Raw genomic sequence first — 19,955 nt, 5'->3', positions numbered from 1 at the left:
AATACAATTCATGTCATCCTGTGATGTCATCAATATTGTGATTATAGTTTTGGCATTCATTGATAGTTTTTTTTTATAATTACATAACCACAGATAATAATTAACAAAATATTTATTTTTATATCACAGAGAATAATAGAAAAATTAAAAAGTTGTATTTGATTTAAAAATTATAGGTAAACCAGAATCTGATGGCAATTAGGGAAATCAAAATTTTGAGTGTGCAACCCTAGGGAAAATGGACTGAACGATCTTGATACTGCTTATTTTTTATTTTGTTATCAATAAAATTAGTCACATTACATAAGTGGACAATACTCTACTTTATAATGAGATATCCACTTAATATTATGTAGGTACATACTTACATGGACATATAATATACATATTACTTTTATTTAGGTAATACATATTATTATTTACACATACCTATATTTGTATATTCATTATCGTTATGCCATTTGAAAGTATGGATGTAATGATAATGCAGATCAAATCTAGATTGCTTATAATTTTTTTATAAAATAAAATAAAACTAATATGTATGTTTATTTTCGTAAGTATTATCAGATAGTTCAGATACACACATTATAAAATTGACTTGGACAGCTTGGACTTGACGAATAGCCATATTGGAAACTCCTGTAATAAGTTTTCATAAAATTATATTGTAAACAACAAACAATATTATAGTTACCTACACATAATATTTTTAATTTAAAGTATCAAAACGAGTAAGTCCAATTTACCAATAAAATATTCAAAATTGAAAATTGTGATGTGTTTGACCCTTCTTCATCGAATGTTTTTCTATACACATTTTAAACAACACCTCTTGCTTGTGATCGCAGCGGCTTTTTCGACATTTTCGAAGATTTTTTAGACAAAATCCTTAAAATTATTCATCAATTACAAAGATGACAAATAATTTGACAACCAATTTGATGGTTGTCAAATAAAGTTGCCACATGAAAATCCTTTATTTATTAAATATAAATATGCCATCAGATTCTGGTAGACCTATAACACAGGAAATTTTTGTCTCTAATCTCTAATTTATTTATTGAATCAGCAATTCATCTATAAAGTTTCATCTATAAAGAGTAAATATCAACAGTGATATTAATTACTCAATCAGAGCAAAAACTTTATATTATACCCCACAAAAAACAAAGCTTGTAATTTTTTGGCTAAATTTTAAAGACTTTTTTAAACCAAAAGATATCGTTAAAATGTAAAACAATTAGGCGAAAATTCAAAGTAATTTAAGACTTCAGATAGAAACCAAAACAGGAAAAATGTTAATTAAGTTCCTTTCATCGAGTTGAAAAAGCAGTGTTTTTCCCTTTTGTCTTCCACTCGCGATGGCTTTGAGAAAAATGAAACTCAACTCTTAAAGGGCTTGCCGTAATGATCGAAATTATATTTTCTTAAAGATTTTTCATTACTTATAAAATACCTACCACCTATAAAAAAATTATATAATTTTTAACAATCTTTGAAAAAAATATTATTTACATTTTTAGTTTAAGAAGATTGGAAACCTTTACAGCGCAGATAAACCGTGCCTACTCACTGCCTACTATTTGGCTTTATTAAAAATATGAAATTTTATTAAAAATATTAATTATACGATCTCAGAACAGCTGAAACTGAAACTCTGCCGTTCAACGAAATTGAATACCAACACTTTTGTTATACTCACTTCCAATATTAATTTATAACTGTCGCGCATAATTATTTAATCAAATAATATTAATTATTATTGTCGCCGCTTTTATTTCAATTTTAGCCTTTATTCAAACACAATAATATTATGTTGAAAGGTATTAATTACATAATATTATTTATTCTGCCTCAATCTACTTGGTGTAACGTTTTTTTGTCGTTTTTTAATAAAGATCGAAAATTACTTATATGATCGGGTATAACAATAACTCTTTCTATAAATCGCTAATGAGGCGATAACTGCATACAATATTAGGTATACCTTATACCGTAGGTATACGTTTATATTTCGATCTATTTACCCAAATAATAATATACATTGGTAACATGTCTAGAATGGCCTGCGGAATACCCAACAGTCCGGCTCGCAATGCCATTTAATTAAGATAATGCGTGCTTGGCTTTTGATGGCCACGTCAGGGTGAGGGAAATTGGATTCCTTTTTAATCTCGACGCTTGTCATGTAACGTGATGTTAAATATTTGCACAAGTTATTACGTGAATTCGGTTCAATTCGTTTTGAATTTACGTGTTTAGAACACTTTGTGTCTGTGTTGATTGGTTAAGTTAAGTTTGTAATGACTAATGACTATACAGAGCTTTCCATGAATTTATTTGTCGGGCCGATTTTTCAATGCTTGGATAAAACTTATCCGTCCAATAAAGTATTACACGATAATATTAAAATGTCACTCAAACTGTCAAATACGGGCAATTAGAATACGTTTTTAAAATGGTAGTTTTATACATTATTCGACGAATAAGTTTTACCCGCACATTGAAAAATCGGCCCTAATCCTATTAGTTTCAAATAAGGTTTCAAAAGAAAATTACCTGTAATTGTCAAATGTTTATGTAAAAGAACGAATTGTGTGGGTAATATGATGAGTGTAATAAAAAGCTCTAAAAGCTATATTTCTAGTTTTTATTTAAATCATTTAAAATTGAAACCGTCAAGTACCTATCGTTACCGTTTTGCCTCTAAATACAAGTAGGTACAATAAATAACAATTGGACATCATTTACTTCAAATAGCAAACTATAGAGACAATGGCTATCGGATCATTGTGTTTAATGTTACAATTTCAATACAGTATTTATACGGCTCATCTAGTCTCGAATGTTGAAATGAAACTATTTTATTGGATTAAACTGCAGATTCCACCATTCCCCAAAGCTCTCCTATAAAACGTTATTATAACTTCGGATAAATCGGACTAAAATACCAGTATAGGTAATCGAGAGAATTTATATTAGGTATCGTTATTGTTATATGGGAAGTTAGTGTATCAATAAATAAAAAAAATACAATACCTACTTACCAATTCGTAATTATGACGAGCCTTCTGGAAATACGCTGCTCTTTTGTTTTGAAACCTCTTTCTCGCAATGAATTAAAACGCTCCTATTATTAACTTAAATCATCTTAAAACTCGTCTATTCTAGTTACAATAGAATGAGAGGATTTGCTGATGCCACGGGAAATAAATTGGAAGCCGATTTAACATTTTTTCCGTCATAGAAATTCTTCCAATCAGAAGGTGCCATTATGTCAAGTAATAGAGCGACCGTATTACCTCATGCGCTAAGAGCTTGCGTGTGTAATATTGTGGTAATATTACTATCTCTATTTAATTTTATTATTTTATACTTACTTACTTGAAATATGAAATTATATCAGGCATGATAAAATGTGTCAATATTTAAATGCTTTTTTTGAAGTCACATTCCGTTTATCTCATTTTAGATTTATATTACTTCTTACTGGTTCGATATCGGGCCGGTTACATATATGGACCGGTAATTATCATATTTTAAATTACAACTGAATACTATCTTTGCTATCCCAGATTTTATTGGAAAATTAACCAAACTTTTAATCTTATAACACAAAGTAAACACACAGTTTTTTATGAACGTTATAACTTTTTCATTTTATCTCTCTCTCTCATCACCAACTCTAGTTAAAGTTTCCGCCGTTTTCATAAATCATCTCTGAAGCTAGCTGAATATATGCGCTCATCGGAAAAGCGAGATCTCATGGCTGATTTACTCCGAGTTATGGAAGATTTGCGTCGTATGTCCGTCACCCGTAATGGAATTGTGAATCAGGAGTCGAGTGATGTGATTTTAGCACCTCTACCTACTTATTCCTCCTACCTACTCTTTTATTCCATATTTTAAGTACATATATAAAAAAGCGAAGTACCAAAATGAAAGGAAAACAAGTTCGTTAAAGACCCACCCAATTCAACAAACACTGTTATTATGTAGGTACGAATAAGACTTAATTTTATTTGGATACTTTTCGGACTATAACAGTAAATATAGGTATTATTGTATAGATTATAGATACTAGATCTACAAGAACTTTGCTTTCTTTTAATAAATAAAATTACGAAATCACGTCATTTACTACTTAATATTCAATGAATTTTACCTTTAAATAACATTTACCTTCAGCACGCCTTTAACCATTTACGTATCCACGTATAATGATGCTATAAATTGTGACCAACCAAGCATTTTATACAATATTATTCCCGCTGAATCTTTCACATTTGAATAAGCTGTGAACATAAATATACGCTCTTCGATTGTAATGTTAGAGGCTGTAATAAATCAGCCCGTTGTCCGGTGTTCCCTCGATCCTTGGATTCCGGGCCATTTTATAAGCAACAATTCCATGTTTTGCTTATACTGTAGGTAGTGTATTGAATGAGCAAACCCGCTTCAATTGTAATGCTAATATAAAAATCTCATTCATCGAAAATATTAAGCTTTTTAACATCATTGTTTAGTGATTGGTTTATACCTAAACATTTTACATTATTGGTTTTTGTGACTTTACTAATAGGTGTCCACATTATGAAGTAAGATACCTACATCTGAATGACAATGACCTATTACGTGCTATTACTTTGGTATAATATTGTATGCCCTATCGTCAGAAATGGGCATTAATTTGGAATAAGAAAACTGTAGTTAGTTGCAGGTAAAATAACAATTTTCAATAATTTACTATTTGACTAGAAATTTACACCATCCGAAAATCAATACTTCACACTAGCAAATAGCTGAACTCACGATTTCCATTTCTCGCTTATAATTTAACAAACAGCAGTTTATTTGTACGGATTAAATCTGTATTATTTCATACGCCTGACACGGTCCGATAACAATCGTATTAAAGTGATTTACAGATTTAATTACATTCATTCGAATGGAGGATTAGTTGGTATTGTTTCACTTGTAATTGATTCCACTTCATGTCCATTTAATTCACGTTCACAAGTTTATTTTTAACTCAATTGCGATATACTGTTTAATTCCCTTGATAACTGTGTAAATTCCAAATGTTTTGAAGATTAATATTATGATACGAGAAACATGAAAACACTAAAAAATGCGGACATAATATTATCATTTTTATTTACCACCTGTTAAATTAATTAGATAGCTAAAATAGGGGCCTTAGGAATACCAGAAAAGATTTTAACTATTGCCACAGACTTTATCAATGTTTGCACGCTGTAAAGGCCTTGTCAATTGCTGTGAAGTACTTTTAAAAGCTTTTAAAGTGCACTTTCATCTTTCCGAAACGAAAGAAACTATTCAGTTCTTGTTTCATTACCATCATAAATACCTATTATTTTATAACAATTAACAGAATGTTTATCTTCGCACAAATAATGCACGACTCAATTTCCCCGAATTTCTATTGACCATTGAACCCCAACGGATCTAAGATTGACCAAGAGTTTATTCCTAATGTTCTAAGTTATTCGCCGCAACGTTAGCGTCCCCAAATCCACGTCTTGAGTCTTGACCAACTGGATAATTATACAAGTTACAGTGGCTGTAGTTTAACACTGATTGTGCCCGCGAAGGGACGACCGCAGGGGTCAACTCTGACCGCCCAGTTTAATTGCGTTCTTGGTGGAACTTCGTCGTATGGTTCTTGCATTTGATACTTTTGTATTTGATTGCTGAGGAAGTTGGTTTCCTTTCGATGACGGAAAACTCTTTTCGGAACAATCTTAACGATTGTTCAATCATCAATGATTGAATGATAATTTAAATTGTTTAGGTCTTTTATGTTATATTTACCTACCCACCTATTTACTATAACTAACTTCCTATTTACTAAAGCTTTTTAGTCTAAATTTATATTTAATAAATATAAAAATGCCATTAAAACAACAACATTAACTCACGAATCATGGTAATGGCAAATAATTTTGGTCATTCGTATTTACAAGTATGATAAATCACGTGGCACGTGACGTTATTACGTACTATGTTGCTGTGACCTGAGCAGCTGCTGTGTTATGGCTATGATTTGAATATAAAGTGATAAAATATGTACCCTATAATCCCTTCAGATTATATAAAACGCCAAAGTACTGAACCGCAGGCTTGTACATCGAGAAGCAGCCGACATCTAAAAAGAATATAAAAAAACTGCGCTACGTCAGGTTTTTTATGAATCGTAAAATGTAAATTATAATATAATTTTAAATATACTTAATACTATTTCGCTTCAATATTTAGCCCCTCGCGGTTCTTGAATATATTTCGGCCACGACACCTATTATTATGGTCCTAATAATATATTAATAATTAATATGTTGGTATGTCCATAATGTTCATATAAATGGCCCATATTTTAATATAAAGAGCAAAATACTTTGAACTGGTAAATAGTAAAACCAATAATAAACCATGATAATATTGCATAAATCATTAAGGCCCAGTAGACAAAGTAACAATTACAAAACGATAACGAAGTTAGAAATCGCAAAAATGTATGGGATTGACATACGCCGCGTTAGATCACGTGGTCTATCTAATGTCAATCCCATACATTTTTGCGATTTCTAACTTCGTTATCGTTTTGTAATTGTTACTTTGTCTAAGGCCCAAGGTTTTACCAATTTTATTACAAGTATTAAGTGCAATGTATTAACAGCGGACTACCTGTGAACGAAAACATGGGTGTTGACAAAGTTGACGCAAAATTGTTTACTTTGCCTTATAACGAGGTACCTTTGCGGGCGAGTTAACATAAATACGAACACTGCTTCTAAATTACATTTTTAAACGTAAACACCTTTAGCGACAGGTATATTATATACACATCCATTCTAATACTTGGAAAACGTTAAAAATGAATGGAATTGACTTACGCAATTATTTTGTTTAACACAGTTTAAAGTAAATATTTAAACTTAGGTTCTACGGTGCGATCACTCTCTATACAATGTTCACCAGATGAAAATTATTTTTTATTAATTAAAAACTATTAAGTACATATTGTATTCTAAATATGCTGCTCCATACGTCTGTGATTATTCACTGATACCTAAAACTTTTCAATAATATAATTCTACTGAAATATAAAATATAGACAACGTATAGACAACGTGAAATGTGAAATCGTTCTACTTACGGCCCTTTCAAAACCCCTATTCAGTTTTTCTTCGCTAAAAGAAAACACAACATTCAAAATGAATCTCATATTTTAGACAATAAAGAAATACGTCCAAGGAAAATTCGTCGGTCGACCGTGAAAAGAGCGCAATTTGCTTGCATTCACCACTGGAAATCACTACTACCTCTGTTTCGCTTGAATTTCACTGAATTTCAACTAAGCGGGAATTTGCAAAACGATGCAATATGTCACTCAAGGAAGGAAAAATATGCTAGACCGTTATTCGAAGTCAGTTTTCTTTGTCGCATGAAAGAATCTTTTGTGTTTTTAAAATATGATGTAGTATTGTTCAAGAATATGTTTTGTTATTTTATTCACGAACGCACACTGTCGTTTAATAGATTTTTATTATAATAAAAGTATCAAACATAAAGTTTCTTTACCTAAATCTTCTAAGTAGTTATCATTTTTCAATTGTTCTTTCATGGATTCTTGTTTTTTTTTTGTTACAAATTGTATGTATTATTACAAGATTATTACGTATCTAAATTCAATTTACCTAAGTGTTTTACTTACTGCAATTTAAGTTTTACTGGCTTTAAAGTTTTTACTTAGATTCAGTAATGTCTTTACAATCAATTACAGGATGAGTCTAAGCCTGTTTCAAACTAAGGCCTGAAAATATTTAATCTTTTGTTAATCACAAGCGAAGAGCTTATTCAACGGATAGCGAGCCTTTGATCCTTTAATATTAACTTTTAATAGCCGGCCATTTTAGCAAAATTAATATGGAATTTGCATGTTAATAGTCCATTCAAGCGGAAATCTTAATTTTAGACATGATTCTTGGATTGTTAATTACTGTAAAAGTTTTGTCAAATTTTAATTTCAGTGAAAGTATGATTAATAAAATTTTCAAAACAATTCTCTCCGTGATATTTAACATAGATAAACTAATTTTACTTTATTACAATAGATATGCTTTATGATAATTAGGTACATTTTAGTAAAGTTAAATCATATTGGATTGAAATTAAATCAATAGAAAAATTTATTATAACTAACTACCTATCTTGCTAATTTTTATTGCATTTTGATTTCCATAACCTTAAAACAATAACACCTGCACGAATAAAATTTTCACCTCCAACAAATTCCAAACTTAGATTGACTTCTTTGTAAAGTTTGTGAACTTTCAAATTAATCTTGGACCTAAGAGTAAGTTTACGGAACAATGACTCTATGATCTATTTAGCCGCGGAAGTTTAACCAGGCTCTTAATAATACATTATATAATGATTCATTTTGAAATTTCTATCGAACATCCTGAAGTTTTGTGGAAAATTTTAAAACCTATATCAGTGTTTAATATATAGCCTTATCTTATAAAAACATATTCTTTACTATACCTATAGTATAAAGGAATTAAGATTCCTACAAATACTATAGTATTACAGGAATATTAATTCATTTTTTACCGAGCACAAAATATAATATAACAAGAAGACAAAAGAATTCTATAATACGCACGTACATTCTCATTTGAATTTCCATTGTTTAACGCGATGACTATGGCTTCCACCTGTGGGCCTGTAAATACGCATTGTAACTTTACAACCACTAAACTCGTAAAGTATATGAATTTCAAAATTATATTCCGGCCCCTTTTATAAGGCTGTATGATAATTTAATTCTGCGCCAATAAAATGACATAAAACACTAATTTGAATAAATTGTTTTTTAGATGTGTTGTTTTAGTTGAGTAGACATATTTTTTTATAAGTTGTAATGGTTTAATCAGTGCATCCATAATAATTAATGCCGAACTTACTCTCGCACTATTTTTCTTACTACTGCAAATATTACTGCATTGCAAAAGTAAAATACTTTTGCGTAAGAAAGTATATCACAAGCTACATTGTAGCATAGGTACACGAATTTACAGCATCACACATTACAGTGTCAACAAAAAGAGTTAAAAAACACACGAATAAGGATTTAAAGCAAATAATGCATCCCATGAGTACAGTAACGTTAACAAGCCAAATCGGATTGGCACCTGCGACAGTTTGTATTGTTCCCTAATGCGTGTCACTCGACTATCTAATCTAGGATTATTTGCTCAATTTATACATTGAAACTGCTTTTTAAATGGTTCTTCAAACATTTAGGTTTAATGGTATTTTCCTGTACCTACCTACCTAATTAGAAATAGACTGTTTTGGGCTATAATCTTAGTTAGTCATTAATTAGTGAGGAATTAAAGATGATTACACATTTGGCAATATCCCTGTTTAAAAGGTATATTTTATACCAAGTTAGTGTGTAAATTACACTCCTTCAAGTACTAGTGGAAATTGGACGTAACCCAAGAGCTGACGCTGAGAATTTCTTGCCACTTAATAGGGTCTTTAAGGAGGCACTAATTTGGCACTACATTGCAAAGAACTTTAAACCAATAAAAATCAACTTAGAACTTAAGAAAAGTTAGGGTCAATGAAATGCTTTAGAACTATAAATAACGATAATATTTTTATTTCATCCAAGGTATTACAACAAGAAGCCAAACAATTTCATATTATTTACAACAAAATATAACTTTATTAGTAATTATAACTTCAAAGCAAGAAATAATTGAATTAACCTGCAAGGAACGTTTCATTAGTAAACTTTAGTACGAACGAAAGCTACGAACGAAATTTATACGATAAAATATTAAAAACATTCTCCTTAAAATTACGAATAGCAAAATAATAAACAAATAATGGTGTTTTATTTATTTTCAGTGTTATTCCCGAAATCTTTGCATAATTTAGCGACGTGATGCGCTGCGACTGCTGCACGACGCGGCAACGTCGCAACGTCGTCGCCTGACGCAAGACGGACATTGAAAGCTTGGAAACGATTTGTACCTGCGACCATTCGACCTACGATGCTGAAAATATAATTAAATAGTCAAATAAAATGTGAAATTGATGTATTCATAACCTAGCCGTGTAGGTAGGTACTAATTGTGGTACTAATAATAAACATCACATGAACAATGACCATATAGCATGAAATAATAAATATATCTTCACACATTGATAGTTGATACTTGACACAATTACCTATTGTTATCAAAAATTGTAATAGCTACCTTGGTTTTCGCGTATAAAACATAAACTTTTAAGCAAGGTACTTTCTTAAACCATTTTACCATTAGATATTTTTATATATACCTATACATAACAAGGAAGCATATCTTAATAATTATAAAATTACGAATTAACCCTTTTTATTGGGTGTCGAGCATGGTTTTTCACTAATTGTGTCAATTTGTGTCGGGAAAATTATATGAGACTCGCAAGATTTTATGTTAAATTATCATTGTATTCGGCTCTTTATGAGTCATCATTTAAATGAAGATTTTAACCCAATATCCTTCTCATTTTAATAATTACAAAACCGTATATGATGTAGGTAGGAATTACGTACATGGGTGGTATGCGTCAAAGTATGCGTTTCGTTTATTTGATGCTCGTTGATTTTATGTAATACATAGCTGCTCATTGCTATAGAGAAAAGAGTAATATACCAGCAAAAACCTCATTGTAACTACAACTTCATCTGTACTTTCAAAGAAAGTATATTTCGTTTAAATCGCGTTACGATTTCAAAGGGAAAAACTATTGTTACGTATGCAATTTACAGCCACGGAGTTTTCAGAGCAGTTATGAGGTGAATTTGCTGAAACATGCCAATTTCGCAAAAACGTTAACCGAGGCTGGCTTTGCCAAGTTTAAAAACTTTTTCGCATGGAAATTGGCAATTCAAATGCTGATGGTCGAAAAGCAAAATCTAAATGCTATCATCGTAAAGTTGTGATATCATGGTGCAAGATATTATTGTTTCAAATATCGGAATGATATAATATTTAAAATAGAATGTCGACACGCGATAACAGAATTTATGGGTGCTTATAAATAAATAGGACTAGACAAGGTATGAGCCAGTAGAAAATGTCTGCAAAAAGATTTAGGAAAATATAATGTCTTAACAGAAAGCACAGAACTTAACGAGAAGATCAATTTACGCGTGGAGACAACATCATGTGCAGGAACACTTATTGAAAAAACACCTCAAATACCAATAATTTACACATTAAATAGTTTACGGAAGTTAAAATCGTATTTCTTACCGGACAGTGCACGGCGGTTTCAGTTCAGGCAGGAGGAAATCTATTTCGTAATAAACGACTTGCATCGCGGGGCCATTCTCATCTCGCACTAGCAAGTTCTTGGCGCACGACTCACCGGCTCTTATGTTCACACATTTTGCTAAATAATTTATTATAAATCACTTTTTTTTCATAATTATTATGAGACTGTTATGTAAGAACTTTGTAGTCTTCACTATTCAATTAAATATGCATAGCTTACTATAGTGGCAAAAGAATGTAGAGATCAATGGAGTAGAAATTGTATTTATAAATTAGATAAGTCTTATAAATTATTTTTTTTTTGTACATAAGATAACAAAAACGTATATAGATCACAATCATATTACCAGAATATATAATAGCTTATTTCCAGAAATGTTTTAATCATTATTATGGTGGATCATAAAAATCTTCAAAATTTGCAGACTTACCAACAATTTCATACAGCACCAATACTCCAATGTCTTGTAAACTTTTATGCCATTTTAAAATCTTCTCTACAGGACCAGAGAACGCTCTTGGACCGCTTTTATTCAGTTCCTATAATATTGCTTATTTATAATACTCCAGTCAGTCAAGACAATCAATTCACAATAATTCCAAAAGTTTTCAAACTTCGGTCAAGTGAATGGTACATTGGGACGACAATAGATCTCATTTTGCAACCTTATCCGCAGTCCGGAACATTGTTAAATTTGTAATTAAATTATTTTTTGCTGTATGGTCGTGTAAAAAATTCCAAAAGTTCTGCAAACTTGGGGAAGTTTTCGATATAATATTTCATATCACGTTTTAAATTTGCAACCAATCTCAGTGTACGGAACATCTTTTAATATTGAATATTAATTTTTTTTTTTATTAAACTGAATGAGGTTGCAAATTTGTAAATGCATCAGAATAGATGTTTTCGAAGTTTGCAACCAAGTTCCAAAACTTTTGTAATTATTCCGAGACCACCTTTCTCGAAAAAATTACCACGAATTAAAAATAATTATAAATAAACATGTTCCGGTCAACGAAAAAGGTTGCAAATTTATACAACCGGTTGCAAAGGTTGCAAATTTATACAAATCGGTATATATTTCCGATATCTGTGTCAAGTTTGCAGAACTTTTGGAATTTTTTTCACGACCATACAGCAAAAAATAATTTAATTGCAATTTTAACAATGTTCCGGACTGCGGACAAGGTTGTAAAATGAGATTTATTGTCGTCCCAATGAACCATTCACTTGACCGAAGTTTGAAAACTTTTGGAATTGTTGTTAAATTTTCGATTTCAAATGTCGATTCTGACTGATGTATAAGAGAAAAAACTGTTCACGAATTCTAATGTAACACAATATACATGGATGATTCGTGTTATCCAGATTGCGATATTCTCGAAATTCGTAGAAATAAGAGTGTACACAGGTGAGAGTAAAAATAAGAAGCTGAAATTTCAACCACCAATCTTATGTCGAAATATACGCAATATTCTTACTACAGCGAAAATATTGCCTATTGTGTACAATAACGAACATGATAGGTACCAGAGCTGATTATTAAAAATTTACTACGTGAATGATACGTAATATTATTATATAGAATTAATGTCCAAAATCAAATACGAGCAGGATATTAATTTTCCTAATTAAGAACATTTAATTAGAGCTAGCATTGCGCTTATTGCTTGTTTGCGTCGTTGCCCACAAACGTCCGGTAATATTGCAACTTTCAGGAAAGTGCAGGGGCTTAATTATTTGGAGATTAAAGGGATTATCGATAACTAATGGTTGCACTATCGACTATACGAGACTAGCTTGCGCTTATTAACAAAAATAATGGTGGCACAGATGGAACCGTTAATAAAATTAGTTTTTTTTTCGTATTATTGAATGTAACAACAACGTTTTATTTGAAATTTTAAATCAAATATCACTTTTATCTTTTTCGCACTCCCCATTCTTTCATCGTAATGCAAAACTGTTAAATACAGGCTACAGCTATTCTTGTCACAACAATGATCGATAAAAGCATTTAAAGACAACGACAGGCGACCGGATATTGCATCGGAGCCGACCGACTTCAACTATGAAGTCCCTTTATTTACGAGCGAATCTATTACTTCTTGCAGCAAAAAGAAAAGTGCATTCACATTATGACGGACAATTTCTTCATTTCGCGCCAAGATAGCTATTTGATGAAACGATCCTCCAACGATGCGTAAAGATTTAATTAAGATCGTACTCAAGGTGCTCTCCTTAAATTTAAATTATGGCACATAAAGCTAAATTGAAACAGATTTCATGCAAGTTAAGCAGCTAATTAGGTTACGTACTAGAATGTTGATGTTAAAATAAATTGTACCAGTTACTTTTGGTTATTAAAAGATCGCTTTAGCCAACTTTAGTGTATATATATTATACAAGGTGCTTATAAAATATTTAAACATACATTTCTATCGCTAAAAGAAAAATTTAATTATATAGAATCTATTATACTTTTAGTTCGTACCTTTAGTTTCTCAGATCGAGTTTTAACTTGAACATTGTTATCATCCTTGATTGTATTAACCGACGATTGTTTCTTCAGAACATCTAAAAATTAATAAGTAGGTAAATGACAACATTTATTAAATGTTAAAGACATTATTTTCCCAAAATTCTAAAGTAAATGGATATAATATAAAATTTCGTCGTAAAACTTTGTCTTTCAGCATTCATAAAGCGTTGAGTAATGAGCTTGTTACAAAGAGTTAAGAGGATTAAGACGATATTTTTGTCCAGGGAAAAGGTGTTGAGATTTCCCAACCTTACCTTTACTAATGAAAACTTTATAAAAATTTCATCGTTATTTAAAATTTGATTTATTTATTTCAAAAAATTAAAGTTGAGTGTTTTTATTTCGTGTACTTAATTTTTTTACCTGAGATTATGACAACACCACATGTTCAATTATAGTAGGTATGTAGTGTAGTAAACAGAGAAAAAAAATACTGTTATTATACAAAAATTATATCTAAAAATATCTTACCAGGATTGGATTTGTTTTGAAATGAATGTCGGTTATTTTCCGTAATTACATCATTGCTTCCCCGATTCATTGGAGGTTTATATCGAGGCACATCAGGATATGACAAAGCTATTTGATACGGGTAGATATCATTATATTATCTCAACTTATAAAATAATTAAGTTATTAGTTAATTAATTTGCCTAATTAAGTTTTATTACCATTTGAAGCTTACTTTTCAAGCTTTTCACTTTTTTATAAAATCCTTATCTACTTTGAAAAATATTTAATCATTATCACGGATTTTATTTATTTTTTATCAATTATTAATAAGACGTAATAACACCGTGTAAAAATATCCCACACTTACTGCCAGAAGGCTTGTGCAGATAAGCTTTATTTTCCAACTTTTGAGCGCCGACAAAACTGCGATTCTGATAATCGCTACCGAACGTATTCATTGGAATTGAATTCGCTTCTATTTGCATCTGTTTCCCAGATATTCCTGTGACGTGAATGATGTCGAATGAATATTGTTGAAAATTGTTTTACTATTTATTTAGTTTCAAATTTTAATCGATTTATTTTACGTGTTATTTTATTATAATAGTCAAGTAAGGAGGTATAATAATCAGGTAGATAGATAATATTTAATAAAAGTGCAACTGATAAATTGAGTCCTTTAAAATACCTTTTTAAATGAAAATAAACTGTAAACTAACCTGCTATATAAGTTGCATTATTGTCATTATACGCAGCCAAATACCGGGGGTCAATGCCCGATACAACGCCTACATTATTTTGCTAAAAAAAATTAAAACTATCAATCCCTAACATTTCATGAAAACTCATTTATTACATTTAACAGACTAGATACATTTCCGAACGTGCTTATTGGAGCAGTCATTTGCGGATGCACGTAGTTCCCGCTCATACATTGAGCGCTCGGGTATTGGTGATTATACCTGGAATACACGTTTTTGTTAATATACTATACCTGATATTAATTTTACTAACTTCTGCTAAGGTTGATGGTAAAGACCTATTTGATCAAGTAGGTATATAAATACCTAGTATTAACATAGAATTATAGATTATAGAACCAAACCATGCTTTCCTGCAGGTAAATGCAATATCAAAATGAGACAAATCTTTCGAATCCAGACTAGTATAGTTAAACGTACTAATTGAAATCCCAGGATTTCATCTCTCTGTTACAGACTCTAAAATATTATTAAGTAGTCTTGCTTTCAACTCACAAAAACCTCCCTTTTCGTTGTAAGTAGGTATAATTGCCAAGATTCACGGTGATAAAAGAATTATTGGGATTAATTGAGCTTTTTAAATTTGATCACATAGTTTAATTACCTAGTTACAGTCTCATCTAATAAAATTTTAATAACCACAAGCTAACTATAATCACTCATGTGGTTAGTGCTTAAAACGTAAGTAGTACCTACTACTGGGAACCGATTCTATTCAATACAACACTAATAAAATTGTATGCAACAAGAAGTAGTCCCATGTCCCCATACTGGGGTAAGGGGCAGATGCATTATACGTACAAGTAGGTGATCAGCCTTCTGTGTCCTACCAGACCTAGACATTTTTTTTCTTTGTCTCCACCGAGAATCGTTTACAAAGGATTTACGGAAAGATAATTAAACTTTGACGGAGCTTTTTTAATTAAAAATAAATGAACATAGAGATAGATAACTACATCGGCAATTTTAACCAAAAAGTAATTTGATACTACCCCTAAAATAATCCTATTAATGCTATGAATTTTTAAATTTACGTGTGTATTAATCTATCTCTGTTTTTACGCAAAAACACTGGGTCGCGAAAAAGGGACTCATCCTCACTTACATGAAGAAATAATATACCTACTTATTTTTATATGTAGCAAATAAACTCAAATCTACTGTATCGATTTTAAATAATTTTACCATTACAAAGTTAGTACAATAATGAGTTTTTACTTTCTTCAATTCTATACCTACTCATTATTCTATTTCAAGTCTCGTATAAAGAAGATAACATGAAGCTACATTATCTCCCGCGGGATAGGATCAGTCTACCTCAATACGAAGCTACTTACATAGTAATATTATTTCCTCCTGTGCTAGTTGGTGAAAACGCAATCATTTGATTTCCCTGGGGGTACTCTGAAACAAGGATTTTATCATCATTATACATTTTATAATTTACACGGATACCATGCTTTATTTATCATTTATCACTAGATAATAAATTAATGCTGAATTAGATAAATCAGAAGACCGTAGATTGTAGGTACCTATGACGAATAGGACCCATATCTAATAATTCCTGTAAGTATCTGTTATGTGATCTCACTAATCTAATGACTATAATAATATCAGCTATCATGTTGGTAAATAATCGATCACATTACTTAAGTTCAGACGAATATACAAAGGATAGTGGCGAGCCGAAAATGTATGATAACTATGATAAAAAAGTAATAGGCGTAGGTGCCTAAATAATTTAGGTTCTTATTATTTTAATTGATCATCTACTGTTCATCATCATCATCAGCTCAATAATTTCTCGCAGCTGGGACAGGAGCCTATTGTTAAGAATTAAATCAAAGAACAAATATTTATTATAAGATACATAACCTGCTTCAGCTCTTCTTTCTCTAATAATATATCTGTCCATGCTCTCTATTTTTTATCGTATGGGCCCTCGATACAAGTTTTGCAAAATAAACTTAAAAACTAAAAAAAAAAAAATATTGTTGCCGCCAAAACCATAACCACAGACAGATTTTTTTTTCTCATTCTTCATGACAAGAAGTTATGACTATTTGCCAGTTTTAAGCATAGACAAAAAATATAAAGAGAATGTGATTTTATTTTTTATTGTGTTTTTTTTTGAACTCTTGGAAGTACTTGACCAATTTCATAAATACTCTCATCGTTAGATTATTTTCAAACTATTATTATGAAGAAAAGTTTCATAATCTGGTCATCTTTACTATATCATTCTATATTATTTAAATAGCAGTGTGATTTTAATTCAGTGACCATCTTAAAACAAACAAATTTAAACTTTTTGTTTGTCATTAAATTATTATGAGGAGTCCTTAGAAACGTGCAAATATTTTAGAACGAATGCGGTTTGATTGGAATGACGTCTCATGTCATTTTCAAATGTCAAGTTGACGTAGACATGAATACAAAATTGTTTCTATGAAATCATCAAAGGATTATTTTGCCCTGGAAATCGGTTTTACCTTTATTTTTCAAAAGATATATTAAGAATTCGCCGGCATCAATAAATTTACTACCAAATTTGGTTTAAACCAAAAATGGAACTTCAAGATACGTATTACAACAAATCTGAATACGTAGAAACAGTATGTTATTTATTATTTTTCTTATATATCTTATGAATTATTAAATCATAGAAAACTAAAGTTTTCGAGTAAATTTTCAGGCCTCAGGTAACAAGGTCAGTCGTCAGACCGTATTATGCGGTTCTCAAAATATAGTTCTACATGGAAAAGTTATTGTACAAAGTGATGCTATTATAAGAGGAGATCTAGCAAATGTAAAAACAGGCAGATTTTGCATAATAAGCAAAGGTTCAGTTCTAAGGCCACCATTTAAGAAATTCAGTAAAGGGTATGTTAATGATCACAGTTTCATTCATAGAATTTATTAATACATGCTTCACATATGTACTTGTTTTGTGCACATAAAACATTCCACAATGCTGGATGTAAATAAACAAGTTAAATAACTATATTATCATCTAAATATCATTCCTATGAAACCCCAAACTTATTACTTAATCAACATCCATAAGGTTGGCCAGCTTACTATTATACAATTTACAACATTTATCAACAACTTTATATCCCGCTTTAACTTGATTGTTTTGATACTAGTAAGTACACAAATGATTATGTTTATGGTATCAGAACTGAAACTAAATCTATTACATATAATAAAATCATAGGAAAGTCAAAACTGTACATTGAATATTTATTTAAAAGAATACTAAACTTGGGGCTTGATCTACAATAGATACTGAAGTCAAAAGTATTTATGTCCAGGCTAATCTCAAAAAAGACTGCATGAATTTACTTCAAATTTTGTAACAGAAATAGCTTGAGACCTGAGGAAGGACATAGTATAGGTTTTATCACAGACACAAGAACTATTATGGCATTTCTTTGATTTTTGACCACACGGGCAAAGCAGCTGGCCTAAAGCTAGTAGAAAATAAATTAATCTTTCTTTGTCTTATATATTTAATAGAGTGAGTAATATGATCTGTTTTGTTCTTCCAGTGTAGCCTTTTTCCCTCTACAAATGGGTGATCATGTATTTGTTGGTGAGAATACTGTTGTGAATGCAGCTGTTGTTGGTTCATATGTATATATTGGAAAAAATGTAGTTATTGTAAGTAAAAACACAAAACTCAAACATTTATTTATGTAACTAGAATTTAACAATGAAGAAGCGCTTTTGAATAATCAAAATATAAAAAAAAAAATTATACAGACCAATAGCTTAAAATAGACACATAGTTTATCAGTTTAGTAAAGACAATAATAAATAGGTTTAAGTATGTACTACATCTCGAGTTGCAGATACATAAATACACACGTACAATGAAAACTCAGTTATATCATAGTATATTATTATTAGTCTGTGGTTATATTATGAAAAAAACTATACAATCTCAATATCATTATAATTTGCGATATGTCGATTATAACCAGAATTTCCAAGTTACCAGAACTGAGAAATTCCCACTGTCGAATAATATCAACAACTATTCCCTGCACTGCTCCTTTAGATGCAATTTTGATTCACTTGAAACAGACAGATTTACAGTGGAACATTGGTATAATATTATGATTGACCAAATCAACTGGGATAGATTTTTATGTCAGTCATATTATTATTTGATTTAAAATATAACTAAGTAATCAGAAGAGCAGTATGGAATTAACAATATTTCATAATTTCAGGGGCGAAGATGTGTACTCAAAGATTGCTGTATGATTGAAGATAACTCAGTGTTGCCAGCTGAAACAGTGGTCCCTTCTTTTGCAAGATATTCTGGCAGTCCAGCAAGATTAATAACTACATTGCCAGAAGCCACTCCCGATTTAATGACTGAGTTCACAAAAAGCTATTATCAGCACTTTTTACCTACAACCGCAGTGAACTAAACCACTAGATATATTTTATTTATACTACTAATATTTATTTAAGTAAGATTTTGCTAAGATATTTAAGTAATTTGCTTTATAATGCATTATAGTTATCAATAAATTTATTAATCATGATATTGTTTTCATTTTACATCCACATACAGCCCTGTGTATTAATGTGAAAACCTTCTATATATTTTTCTTCTATTATCACTACATAGTATAAAACAAAGTCGCATTCTCTGTCCCTATTTCCCTATGTCCCTATGTCCCTTTGTACGCTTTAATCTTTGAAACTACGCAACGGATTTTGATGCGGTTTTTTTTAATAGATAGAGTGATTCAAGAGGAAGGTTTATATGTATAATAACATCCATTAAATAGTGGAGAAGTACTGTTATTTTT

General features: G+C 30.6%; 2 protein-coding genes across 2 annotated transcripts; one reads left to right on the top strand and one right to left on the bottom strand.

Annotated features, from left to right (window-relative positions):
* Positions 1-9,934: 9,934 nt before the first annotated feature.
* LOC149483363 (uncharacterized) lies at positions 9,935-16,555 on the bottom strand. Its single transcript, XM_089702907.1, has 8 exons — positions 16,458-16,555; positions 15,216-15,321; positions 15,079-15,160; positions 14,727-14,861; positions 13,859-13,941; positions 11,795-11,903; positions 11,343-11,481; positions 9,935-10,097 (listed from the first exon to the last, which is right to left on the bottom strand). The coding sequence occupies exons 1-8, from the start codon at positions 16,553-16,555 to the stop codon at positions 9,935-9,937; spliced, it is 915 nt and encodes a 304-aa protein (XP_089559033.1).
* A 987-nt stretch (positions 16,556-17,542) lies between these two features.
* DCTN5-p25 (Dynactin 5, p25 subunit) lies at positions 17,543-19,685 on the top strand. Its single transcript, XM_089702352.1, has 4 exons — positions 17,543-17,738; positions 17,819-18,006; positions 18,678-18,789; positions 19,365-19,685. The coding sequence occupies exons 1-4, from the start codon at positions 17,691-17,693 to the stop codon at positions 19,566-19,568; spliced, it is 552 nt and encodes a 183-aa protein (XP_089558478.1). The 5' UTR covers positions 17,543-17,690; the 3' UTR covers positions 19,569-19,685.
* The last annotated feature ends 270 nt before the right edge of the window (positions 19,686-19,955 follow it).

This window comes from Colias philodice, chromosome 13, assembly GCF_061535455.1.
Source record: "Colias philodice isolate Cphi_HAF_F1 chromosome 13, ilColPhil1 Martin Lab GWU primary, whole genome shotgun sequence".
Lineage (NCBI taxonomy): Eukaryota > Metazoa > Arthropoda > Insecta > Lepidoptera > Pieridae > Colias > Colias philodice.
The sequence above is the reverse complement of the archived record's forward strand: the minus strand, read 5'-3'. Positions and strand labels throughout refer to the sequence as shown.

Bases quoted from the DNA above. Each gene is read 5' to 3' on its own strand.
- LOC149483363 (XM_089702907.1), bottom strand. From the start codon at position 16,555: ATGTATAATGATGATAAAATCCTTGTTTCAGAGTACCCCCAGGGAAAT. The intron at 14,862-15,078 runs GTTAGTTTACAG...TTCACGTCACAG, and splicing joins TAATGCAACTTATATAGCAG to GAATATCTGGGAAACAGATG. The intron at 13,942-14,726 runs GTAAGTGTGGGA...ATTAATTTTTAG, and splicing joins TCTGCACAAGCCTTCTGGCA to ATGTTCTGAAGAAACAATCG.
- DCTN5-p25 (XM_089702352.1), top strand. From the start codon at position 17,691: ATGGAACTTCAAGATACGTATTACAACAAATCTGAATACGTAGAAACA. The intron at 17,739-17,818 runs GTATGTTATTTA...GTAAATTTTCAG, and splicing joins AATCTGAATACGTAGAAACA to GCCTCAGGTAACAAGGTCAG. The intron at 18,007-18,677 runs GTATGTTAATGA...TTGTTCTTCCAG, and splicing joins TTTAAGAAATTCAGTAAAGG to TGTAGCCTTTTTCCCTCTAC.